At 41.3% G+C, this 12,854-nt stretch overlaps 1 protein-coding gene across 1 annotated transcript; it reads right to left on the reverse strand.

Moving 5' to 3' along the window:
• Window positions 1-484: 484 nt before the first annotated feature.
• Window positions 485-9,178, reverse strand: LOC143131596 (carboxypeptidase B-like). The gene is made up of 11 exons (XM_076291231.1): window positions 9,114-9,178; window positions 8,910-8,985; window positions 6,351-6,475; window positions 5,739-5,841; window positions 5,478-5,579; window positions 5,074-5,178; window positions 4,870-4,980; window positions 4,688-4,775; window positions 4,295-4,497; window positions 1,210-1,294; window positions 485-939 (listed from the first exon to the last, which is right to left on the reverse strand). Exons 1-11 carry the CDS (start codon window positions 9,176-9,178, stop codon window positions 752-754), a joined length of 1,251 nt encoding a protein of 416 aa, XP_076147346.1. The 3' UTR covers window positions 485-751.
• Between the last annotated feature and the right edge of the window lie 3,676 nt (window positions 9,179-12,854).

Raw genomic sequence — 12,854 nt, forward strand, 5'->3', positions numbered from 1 at the left:
ACCTGTTCTGCATTGCACTTTTGATGAAGGACAACATGTCCGAAACGTCGTACAAATAAATCCACGTTTGGGAGCTTCAATCAGTGTGCGGACCTTTATTATTTCTTCTCAATTGCTGAAAACCATGGCATAAGAAGCCAGAAATGCGCAACTAGAATCAGCCTCACCTTCTCTACTATGCGAAGGAGAGGCTGGAGGAGAGTGAAGGGAGGAAAGCAATACAAAAGGAATACAATAGAAACTGATTAAAATATTTCAAAAATGATCAAAACTGATTAATTTCCAAAATCAGTGGCAATTGTCAAAGTGTTTTATCTGACATACATTTGTTAAACATTCTTTCCTGTTGGCAGTAACAGCAACTAATATTATTTCTATATCCACATATCCGCTAAATATCTCAACCTTGGCTAATGACTAGCCATTGGGATTACCTGAGAGACATTCACCACTGAGAAGGACATACACCACTGAGAACATTCTATTTTGATGTTCAGGTAAAAGCTTTCATTTCATTGGTGTTCCCTATAGATAAAGGGTTGAGACTAATTTGAGACTGAACTACTTTGGCAGTTGCTTGACACTGAGGAAAAACTCAGTCCTGCATTGTTTCTGGCAAGTGTTTATTATTTCTGCATATCCATATTTCTATTCACAGATACAGGAATGGTGAAACATGGGTGAAAAAGCACTGATGGTGCTGTGCCTTATTAACTGGAGACACACAATGTCCTCCGAAGATCCAGTCTGATTAGTAGAGGTTCTTCTGCACGTGGGCAGCAATGTACTTAACAGCCAACATGGTCTCCTCACAAGTGGGCTTGATCTGGGATTCGGGGAGCAGGAAGCCATAGCGACCTTCGTCACGCAGCTCAAAGGTGTAGGAGTACTTCACACCCAGGTCATAGGCCCAGTCATCAGAGCCTCCAGCACAGGGGTCTGGGAGAACACACATCAATCATATATGGCTTTCAATCAGCAACACGACAAAATACTTCAATTAATTAATAATAATTAAATATATTACTGCAATTAATTAATAATAGTTATTTTTTTCCAGTGCCATCTTTCATCATCATTCTTGAAGATGGCCCATTCAGGTAATGCACAATGCTAATATATTATATTTTTCAGACATAATAGTAGATTAAAGATGCAGTTTGCAATTCTGGCAAAAGGTTGTTGATATTTTGATATTTGAGAACTCACAGATGGTGGCAGCACCGGGGCCCACAATGTACTTGGTGCCATACAGGCTGGTCAGGGCATCGCAGGCTCCCTGAGCAACACTCATCTAAAGAGGAGACGGACAAGATTTAACACTGTGATATCGACTGAAGATATGAAACAGTGTGCCTTCCACGGAGAAGTGTTACCTTTCATTTGAGACCAGGATTATGCTTCTACACCAAGAGGTTGCCACAGAGTAAGCCTTTTATTGTTAGTATGCATTTTGGGAACCCATATGCAATCCAAGTCATATGTGGAGTTCCTCAATCCCGGCTGGATTAACTTCATATGGGATGGGCATTTTTAGACTCTTCCCCCTTGAAATTTCACTGTGCCTACTTCAGAGGCCACTGTTCCCACCTAGTTTGGCCTACCATCAAATGCTTGGTCACTTTAGAAAGCTGAGACCTTGTAGTTTCTTAGGGAACAATCAGAATAACTGTGTGATGTACTGACACAGGGCTACAGAGGTTAGAATATAGTTTTTTCTTCCTGCCGGATTGCAAGCATCTCTGAACTGACCACAATTCAGCCCTCTAGGTCAGTTGAATGGACTTAGAAACACAACTGAGCCCTAGCACCAGGTCTTGTGAAGCTTTGTGAAAAAGTAGATCAATATAGAATGAAAAATGAGTACTTTAGTCCATTATTTACCAAGATTTGCTCATGCGTTTTGTAAAATGCCCTATGGAAACTCCCCATAGGACTTTTGGTTACCCAAAATGCATACTGACAATAAAAGCCTTGCTGTGTAGCAACCTCTCTAGACGCATAATCTTGGTCTCAAATGAAAGGTAACACTCTGAGGTTTCTTGTAGACTATTTGGATTGTATGTCAGGTGTTCTGATATAGAATGACTACACAAAATATGGAATAATTACAATACAATAATTACAAGTCTCTATTTTTGCATTTACTTTGTTGGTTCAATGGTTGTGTATAAGATAAACTATACATCTGCACAACTAATATTGGATAAAAAAAACATGAAGATTAAATTTCTATGGATTCTTGTGAATATTTCAGTACCCAATATGTTGCATCTACTTATTGTGCTGCAGCTACACTGCAGCCAGAGGTCAGGGTAGCACCAAAAGCGGAGGAGGGGGAGGAGGGCAGCAGGGATTAAATTTAATTAAGACATATTATGATCAATCTGGCAATGTAAAGCACTATACAGACTGTACATAAATAAATTTCATTTTTGGATTCCCAAGAGTTCAAGCTTTCACATGGTGTATAATATTACTATGCTACATAGCAATATGGTGCATACAATTGATTTTGAATGTTGGGGGGAGGTGGGGATGGGGGGGGGGGGGGGTGCAGTCTCTGCATTTATCCCAATCCGTGAATTACTAAAACACACTCAGCACACAGTGAGGTGAAGCAAAGCACACACTAATCCCGACGCAGTGAGCTGCCTGCTACAGCGGCGCTCAGGGAACTGTGAGGGGTTAGGTGCCTTGCTCAAGGGCACTTCAGCCGTTCTTACTGGTCGGGGTTCGAACCGGCAACTCTCCGGTTACAAGTCCGAAGCGCTAACCAGTAGGCTAACTTTCTGTCAATGAAGCCGGAATACATATGACGTAGCAGCACATAGAGCCGTTTACATTTTTAACCAATGATATCTGCTCAGATATTTATCTGACACCGCTCTTGGTCAATCATTTGTTATTGTTAGACTAGATATGTTATGGCATTGAACGTTGTGCTGCATCCCAGCAAAGATTCTAGAACTCCGCTCTTCAAGCCTGTCTCAAAAAGCAGGACAAATATGCGTCCTACTTGATGTTGCTCAGGATGCAGGACAGGGCATTGAAAATCAGGACTGTCCTTCCTAAAGCAGGACGTCTGGCCACCCTAGGTGACAGAGGCCAGGTTGTTGCTCAGATAGGGAAGATTCAGGGCTACAGGTAAATTTGACATGGTGTTTTGACGAAATGTTTTACTGTTTGACTGCTTACAGTAAGTAATGCATCATACAAAGGGTGTGCATCATAAGCTACATTAGGGGCTGGGTAGTGTCCCCACCAAAGCTCAGACCAAACCTACGCCCTTGCATTAGTGATACTACTCAGGGGCGCAGCTACCCATTTTTTGAGGGGTATGCAACAACAAATTGGCGCCCCCCCACCTCCACCCCCCCCCCCCCCCCAAAAAAAAAAAAAAAAACACAAACAACTAAAGTAAAACCAAAGGCCAATAATGTATTACATATTATTATTTTTTAAGAAATTCTGCCGATTTGAACTTGAAGTATTGTTAAAAGTCTATTGTCACTTTAAGAGAGTCTAAACGGTTCTCATAACATCATTTTGCCAGCTGTTGCTCACAAAGGATAAGGCTGATTCAACTCTAGCCTTTGTTTGAGCCACATTGACAGCACAATATTAAGTTATTACAAGGAGTCTTCATTGTTAGGAAATGGAATCATGTAATGAGTTGTTGCTAGTTTGACATTTCTGTTTGCACTTTGCCATTAAAAGTGCAGTATGGGCATGGTAGCCACCTACAGTAGCTATCTGAATGGCTGTTTCAATCGGCATATGCTTAGCAAACGCTAGTTAGTCTGGTAACATGAATAACATGTGTGCTTCCAAGCACAGACGTCACACTTTAAATACCTGTTGCTTTTCACCATCCACTTATTTAACTACTGTCGCATCCCTTGACATGTCATCTCATTTTCCCTTTCTTTTTTCTATTTTAGCCCCATAGACGAAAACTCACTACTCGTACCTGCTCACTCAGCGCTCACGGCGCCCCCACTCACTCTTCTATGTCAAAATTCTATGATGGAATCTTATGAGATAGGGCGCCTACCTGTTAGTCCTCTAAAATGTTATTTAACATTGAGGAAATGCAGAAATGATTTAGAAACGTACAACAGTAGCTACATATAGAATACACCAAATATATTATTATTATTATTATTATTATTATTATTATTACCATCGCTTTGGCGCCCCCATGGTTCTGCACCGCATATAGCGCATACCCACTTTTTGCGCCACTGATACTACTCATATCGGGTGTAGGATTACTGTAGTGTGATCATACCAGCTCAGCGTGATCAGCAGCCAGGTCGAAGGTGTAGGAGTAGGGGAAGAGGAGCATCTGGCCGTAGGAGTGGACGGTGATGTAGGCTTTGATGGTGGCCTGGTTTCTGCGGATAAAGTCAGCCACATTCTTGGACTCAATCTCAGACTCGGGCTTGGAGCCGCAGTAGGTGTCGCTGCAGGGGTTGGAGGAGGCCCCCACGGCTGTGACCACAAACGAGACACAGGAGAGTTAGACGAGACTGGGAAACAGCACCTTCTGTTGACCACTTTAGGAAGTAAAAATGAAACCATCCATGTTTTAATGTATTTTGTGTTAATGAGAAGTTATCTGAAGTTGATGTTTGCTTGTTTTAAATTGTATGTTTTTTCATCAAAAAGAACCACTACTCACTGCACCAGCCGGCATCAAAGTTTCTGTTGAGGTCAGTACCGACGCAGCTGGAACTGCTAGGCTTCCGAGTCTTCCTCCACATCCTGTTCTACAAGTCCAAAAGACAAGGAACATTTCACAAAGAAGATCACAGATGCCTGTGGCTTTCCATCAAGAGGAACATTTAAACATATATGACATACGCTCTTCCAGGTGTAATCATAGCCGTCAATGTTGAAGACAGGCAGAACGTAGACATCCATCTGATCCAGCAGGCTGGTCATCTGAGAATCAGTTCCGTAGGTGGACACAGCCTGCAACAGACACAAGAGGTCTGTTTTCAAAAAGCAGAAAATCAGAGTAGATGCAGTGGAAAGCTGTTGCTGTTTCTAACTGGTGGGTCATACCTCCTTGACAAACCACTGGCAGAAAGCAGGGGAGATCCACTCTCTGGCATGGATACCACAGTCCAGGAAGATGGCAGGCTTGGTGGAGCCAGTCTGCTTGCCAATCTGTGAGCAAAGAGCAAATGTATGCTGTTTACTGGGGCTCAGGATTAAAAAGGAAATATATATATATATCTTATTAGGGATTAAAATATGCTGTTTGCTGGGGCTCAGGGTTAAAAAGGAAATATATATATATATATATATATATATATCTTATTAGAGATTAAAATATATTCTCATTTTTCACAGCTGCATGTTGACACACTGCATTAGAGCACCATTTTGACAGTGAGTGAAGAGTATGTACCATCTGTAATGGTGTGATAAGGAGAAGAGAGACTCCTAGTGGACAGTGTCTGTACCTTCAGCAAGTGCATGGGACGGCCCTCGTAGGTGTTTCCGATCACCTGTCTGCTCATCAGATTAGAGTTGGCAGAGGTGATGGAGGCAATCCAGGCCTGGATCTGTGGAGAGACGGATAGGGGAAGAGGTCAACCAGCAGATGCAGAAGATGATGGGAGGATGAGACAAGATGGTGGAAGAGTCAGTCTGAAGATGTAGAAGACATTACAGAATAAAGGATGAAATGGACACAGAATGCAAATCCATAAGGAGAAGCTCACCTTGTCCCAGCTGTTGTACTTGGTGTAGGCGTGGGACCTGGGGCTGACCTTAGGTCCGTCCATCTGAGCCTCAATCTGAGCCTGGAGATCCTCAATCAGAATCCTGCAGGGAACCATGAACTCTCTCTGTACTAACTGTACTCTCTATAAATAACACTTCTGTGCAGTTTAATGTGTACTATTTGCATGTGTCATTTGAAGTGTCTGCGTCTGCCACTATGGATGCATCTAAAAAAAATTTGAATATCATGGAAAAGATTATTTTTCCCATTATTTATTTCAAAAAGTGAAACTTTAATATAATCTAGATTCATTACACATAAACTTACATATTTCAAGACTTTTTTATTTTAATCTTGAAGATTATGGGGGGAAAAAATCCAGTATCCTAAAAATATTAGAATAAAGAATTTATAATACAGAAATGTTGAACTGAGAAGAACTCTAATCAGTTAATTAAGTTAAATGGTTTCATGAGCTTTTAATCTCTCAGTCTGGGCAGGGCAATAGACTTTTCCATGATATTCATTTTTTTAGATGCACCTGTATATAATGTATTGAAATAAACATCATGTGCCGATAGGGATAATTGAACAAACAGGACTGCCTTACTCATGTTCCATGTCACTCTGGTTCAGGATGGTGTAGGCCATGGAGGTGTGGGAGGCGGGAATGTGGATGTCCACATCAATGTCGATGGTCACCAGCTCAGCACCCTCAGGGCTCCAGAAGTCCACCTGCAGAGGGCGCCAGACACAAACTCTTATAAATAAAAACCACACTTTCCAAAGTGAGCCTCACCTGAACATATGGTTCTCTCCCACACTGGCACACTAACTTACACAGCTACACCAAAGTCCTTTTAGGCAAGTCCCTCCACTCGGCGGCCATATACCAACGTTTTATGGGCACTCATCGGGCACAGTCTTTGGGTCGAACTGCGCGTGCGCAAGGCTTCACGACACCAATCTTGCTCCAGCGGCGAGATCACAACACATGATTGGCATGATGTTTTCACAACACACCATATGATTGGCTCAATGTATTCACATGTCGACGTTTTGCCGATGAAGGGGTGGGATATGTGTAGACAACGGCCATATTGGCGTGACAAACTAGCCCCATGCATTTCTATGGAGCATTTTTTGAGTGCTGTGTCTCCTTATTAGAAAGTCTCTGGCTACACATACATGCTTACAGAGAAAAAACGTGCTGACGAAGCTACTAGCTTAACCACATTTCTCAGTAGCTTGGTGGTAGATAGCGTAGCTATTTTCTGAAGCTGATAGTCTGGGAACCATTACCCTATTCGGTGTAAGGGTGTAAGACAAACTAATTTATCATGGCAGAGCTGAAGCAACAAAATGTGCTTGCAAAGATGTATGACATGTGCACACTCTCTCCTGCCTTTTGCTATTAAGTGGAGTCTTTTTCCCACAAATTGATTTTGGAGCTGTGAGAGTAACAATCAAGGGTTCTAATAATGACCGCCACGCAGCGAAGCGGCTTTAGTCAGAGTTTTTTCTTCTGTTTTGTTTTCTTTTTTTTCCGCATACAGTACATGTGTAATTTTCCTTCAAGGATTCCTGGGACACTGAAAGACCGGTGGGCATGGTGGGTATGTAGCCCCACAAGGATAGCATGGAACCATTGTTTAGATATTAATAGAAAACTGTGTCCGCCCTACCCTCCTTTCGGGGGGTCGGACTGGAACTCCAGGAGGGTAGGGCGGACACAGTTTTTTGTGAATATCTCAAGAATTGTAGGGCCTAGGAGGACCACCTTTTTTTGTATGTTGGTTTTAAGGGGCCATGTCAACCCATCCCATAACCACTCATTTCATATATAGCGCCACCTAGTTAAAAATTAAAAAGCAAAAATGAGATGTTGTAATCGCAGGTATCTCTGACCTGACATGGTCAAAGCTGCAAGAAATTAGAAGTGTAGGATCATTATGACCCCCTCTGAATGCACGTCAAGTTTTTTGGAATTCCATTGGGGTGGGGGGCCATACAATAAATTAATTTATGTTACTGTACACCAAGTGGCCTGTAGGTGGCCGGACACAGTTTTCTGTGAATATCTCGAGAACCGTAGGGCCTAGAATTTGTATGTTGGTCTTAAAGGGCCATGTCAAACCATTCCATAACCATTCATTTCCTGTATAGTGCCACCTAGTTAAAAATGAAAAAGCAAAAATTAGGTGTTGTAATCACAATATCTCTGGCTGACATGGTCAAAACTGCACGAAACTGAAAGTGTAGGATCATTATGACACCCTCTGAATGCATGTCAAGTTTCGTGGACTTTCGTTCATCAGGGGCCATACAATAAATTAATTTATGTGTACATTTAGTGACTGTACACCAACAGTTTTCTGTGAATATCTTGAGAACCGTAGGGCCTAGGATGACCAATTTTTGCGTATGCTTGCCTCCATTCCATATGCACACATGTGCATTAACAGATACACATGCACACACATACATTTACAGTAATCATACGTATGACACATACACACACAGTAGACATTTGTACGCATGCATGCATATGCACACACACATGCACACACACAAGCACATGCACGCACACATACACACACAAACATAAACACCTACACGCACACATGCACACATATACACAAAAATAACCACACACTCTGCACACACTCAATTACAAACACAAAAAAAGGAACAAAGTAGGAAATGAACACAATTTGACAAACGTGACTTATTTTTGTGGAAAAATGTTGCTGGACTGTGCGGCAGTCATATTTTGTACCGCTCTGCAGTACATCTAGTTTTTTAACCGAACATATGTTATAGTCTAAATATGAAGAGTTTGGTACAAAAACGCTATATCTCCATTTTTAAAAAGTCATGTCATTATGTATTTCAGGTGATATCAATAAAATTGCAGTGGTGTTGTTTTGATTGAGTAAAGATAAATCAAACAACAATACTTAACTACAGTTCTACTGAAATTACTTGCAAATCAAAATGTAAAATTATCTAATCTGACATTTCCTGAGAAGGCTACACTCTCACAATGTCTGTGCATGTTGGAATATCTTCTTTGCATGTAGGAGATAAATGTTCCCTAAAAAAGGAAAGGTGAACATGACTAATGAATACACTTCTAGCTCCTACTGGTGTGTGGCGTGCACTTTACCTCCATGTTGCGGGCCAGATCCTTGATGAGGGTCACATGTTCGTCAGTGGTGGGCTTCAGACGGAAGACCTGCTCCCTGATGCAGAGAGGGGGAAAGAGAGAGAGGGAACACACTCTCACTACATCTGAGCTCCACACTTGTCATCAGAACATGCACTGGACACTGCAGTTGAGTGATGGCTGAGAAAAGTGTAATCTTTTTACCCCTCAAATCTGGTCAGCTCAGCCAGAGCGATGCCAACAAATCCCAAAAGCAGAAGGACCTTCATATTGCTTGTGTGACTAGTTTGTTACTTTCCGCCAGCTTTTATAATCCCAGTGTAGTTCTGGCTGTCCAATCCAAAAGAGTGAAGCCTGTGATGTGGCTGTGTCATCTGAGGTAACTTATGTGTGAACCAAACTTGATATTTTTAGGTGCTACTGGAGGGTGGAGAAGAACTGAATCTATGAAATGATAAAGCTTCAATGATTAACTTTCAGCATGTTCTAAAAATGATCTCAAGGCCAAGGCCACACGGTTTGACATTTCTGTTTAAACAGTTAATTGCACAAGGTAGGAGCATTATGACTGATGTATATTTGATAGTTTTTAAGTCTTTTATTCATATACCGATTTTATACATATTTCCATATGAACGGTACACATACAAAAAGACACAGACATATATATAACATTTTGTGGACTTTTTTTAATAAATATTCTTTTTTCTTTTTGTCACCCATACTTGTCACACTGAGCAAAAAGTAGACACAGAACACCACAGTCAAAATCATACCAGACCTCAAGCATATGAAATACACCAACATGGCAAGTGTTCAACAACCTGCCTACGAAACATTTCCTATTCACAATGACAAAGTGTTCCAAAAGTTACTAAAGAGCATTGTGCCCGAACACCCTGTTGAGCAGTACATCCATTGCGATACATTGAGATAGCAGAGTTCTATCGAGATGACTGGCATCAGGGTCATCCAAAAGTTAGGATGGAGTTAAGAGGAGTTTTGGTGACTTAAGACATTTCTGTAAAAGCCTCGGCCACACCTTTATTGTCTGAAGTTAGGAGAACACTGACTTAGGAGCAGCTGTTCTGTAATTACTTTCTAAACATAGTATAGCCCAGGCTTTTATTTTCCCAATTCGCCAAACTGCACCGGCTAGTATTTGAGACAGGCGTCTATGAGACAGGCCTTTAATTCCCTTCACACAAAAACGTTTCCTCTGCAAAGACGGAAAATGTTATCTAATTAATTATTTCAACCACACACTGAATCTTCAACTAGAATTGCATATCCGAGGAACTGCAAGAGTGGGCTTTGCCAATCGGATCGCAACAGTACCCCATTTTTGAAAATCAGGCACGCGGATCAAAAGTTATCTGCAGTAACGCAACATCCAATAAGCCAAAGTGCATAAATGCTATGGTGGTTGCTAGGGTAATCGTGTTGTGCTATGGTGGTTGCTACGGTCACATTATGGTGGTGGTTGCTAGGTTGTTGCCAGGGTAATTAGCATGGTTGCTAGGGTGTTGCTAGGGTGTTGCTAGGGTACTTATGATGGTTGCTAGGGTGTTACTAGGGTATATATGGTGGTTGCTAAGCAAAATAACGCGGTTGCCATGGTGGTTGCTAGGGTAATCATGTTGGTTGCTATGATGCTTGCTAGGTTGACATTATAGAGGTGGTTGCTAGGTTGTTTCTAGGGTGATTAAGATGGTTGTTAGGGCGTTGCTAGGGTACATATGGTGGTTACTATGCTAAATAATGCAGTTGATATGCTGGTTGCTACTTGCTAGGGTTGAAGCCAGGGTTGTGCACAATTCAAATTGCAATTCTGCTTCCTGTTTACTACCTCAATTGAAATGCAAGTGAAATTCAAGAATTGAATTGGAATTTAAGAGCCAGTTTCAATTAAATTGTGGAATTTTGCAAAAGCCTGGTTGAAGCCACACCATGTGTATACAGGTCAGGTACATGGCCTACTGTGGATCTAAGTATAAAAGCCTATTCAAACCAAGAACGATAACGATAACTATAACCATAACGATAACGATAAAAGCGTTCACACTGAACAACGATAAAGAAAGTCTCTCCTTGTGTTAAGGAATGTGACGGTTAAAATTCGATGGGTTCTGATTGGCTATTAGCTTTTTATCGTTTTGAAAATCTCTCTGAAAGTAATCCCCAACGATATCGTTCTTCATGTCGTTATCGTTATAGTTTATGCGAACGTCATCATTCATATTAACGAGAACAATATTTATTTATAGTTATCGTTCTTGGTGTGAATGGGCCTTAAGTATAAGTATACTCTTTTGGTCCCGTGAGGGAAATTTGGTCTTTGATTTATCCCAATCCGTGAATTAGTGAAACACACACAGCACACACTGAACACACAGTGAGGTGAAGCACACACTAACCCGGAGCAGTGAGCTGCCTGCTACAGCGGCGCTCGGGGAGCAGTGAGGGGTTAAGTGGGCATAGGAGAGCAGTACTCAACCACTTTCCCCGCCCACATTTTTCCTTCTGGTTGGGGATCGAACCGGCAACCCTTCGGTTACAAGCCCGAAACCCTAGCCAGTAGGCCACAGCTGCCCCTCTACAAAGATCAGTTTGACATGGATTGGCTTTTTTTACTATGCTTAATAATGCGGTTGCTATGCTGGTTGCTAGGGTTAAAGCCACTCTCTTTGTAAATTACGTTTGATTCAAACGTGTTTCATTCCTCCTGGCTATCCTCGCTATTTGGGTCTTATCTCACTCAATAAACATAATCTCAACACTAAATCAATGATGATCCGTAATTAGTGGGTTTGATCTTGCAAACCCACTATTGTTCTTCGTAAGTGTACTTATTATTATTATTCCATCCACTCATTTTTGGAGTGACAACTGTTCCTAGAGCTTTTGAGCTATCGACACGGCTCCAACTCTAAAAAATCCGGCCCAAACTGGTGTAGTACGCTTGTATTTTTCGTGTGGCTGCCGTTTTTGCGTTATTCCCGTTTTTCGTCGGGTTTTTGCCCCCATTGACATGAATGCCGAAATGCTCAGGATTTGAATTCCGATTATGACATCACAGCTCTCTAATTTACAAAGAGATCGTACCACACTGAAAGCTAATATTTTGTCACTAGCAACCTATATCTGTTCTCTGTCAAATACAGTTGCATTTTCAGCCCTGACCAAAACCGTTCAGGAATTATTTATGCAAAAGTGGGACGTGCATCCCTTCTTATCGGGATTAATGAAACAGCATGAGAGAGAATGAAACATAGTTTCTCCCGTATTTTGTTTGGCAAATTTGACAACAGTCAACTTTCATTTCAACAGTCAGCTTACATTTCACTTTCTCTTTGTCACCATGGTGGTACGCATTTAGAAAAAAGGGTTACACTTTACTTAACAGTGTCAATATAAGAGTGGCATGACACTGTCCTGAATGTGTCATAAACAAGTCATAAACGTTTATGACATAACGCTTCTGATATTAAGTGACATTCGGGTTTTGTCATAACAAGTTAGGGTTAGGATTAGGGTTAGGTTAGGATTAGGTTTCATGTGTCATAACAGTGTCATGTGTTTATGACAGTGTCATGTCACTCTTATGTCGATACTGTCAAGTGAAGTGTTACCAAAAAAGAATAACGTTTGTGAACCCTTTTGTTTTGTTACCAGCATAAAAACAAGTATAGGCTTACCATCGGCATATCCTTGTCATAAACCATTTTGTGTAATGCGCAAATTTGAAACAAATGGGATGAATTGAACGATGTCGGAGTCGGACATAGCATAGGCATAACTTAGTTCATAGCTCTCAAGGGGGACCGTCCGACAGGGGTGGTATTGCTGAAAACCACAAGCTCACTTGTTTCCTCATTACTCATGGAATACTGAACATTTGTGTGGGATATTTTAACTTGCAAATTTTACAATGTGATATGTATA

Source organism: Alosa pseudoharengus, unplaced genomic scaffold (genome assembly GCF_046254945.1).
Source record: "Alosa pseudoharengus isolate Yale_2024_CS ecotype anadromous, Long Island Sound unplaced genomic scaffold, YU_APseudo_1.1 YU_APseudo_1.1_scf_18, whole genome shotgun sequence".
NCBI lineage: Eukaryota > Metazoa > Chordata > Actinopteri > Clupeiformes > Clupeidae > Alosa > Alosa pseudoharengus.

What these genes read in the sequence shown, in the direction of transcription:
- LOC143131596 (XM_076291231.1), bottom strand. Translation starts at nt 9,178, where the DNA reads ATGAAGGTCCTTCTGCTTTTGGGATTTGTTGGCATCGCTCTGGCTGAG. An exon ending in GTCCCATGCACTTGCTGAAG is followed by an intron (nt 5,179 to 5,477) that starts GTACAGACACTG and finishes CTTTGCTCACAG; the next exon opens with ATTGGCAAGCAGACTGGCTC. An exon ending in CCCCGGTGCTGCCACCATCT is followed by an intron (nt 940 to 1,209) that starts GTGAGTTCTCAA and finishes GTGTTCTCCCAG; the next exon opens with ACCCCTGTGCTGGAGGCTCT.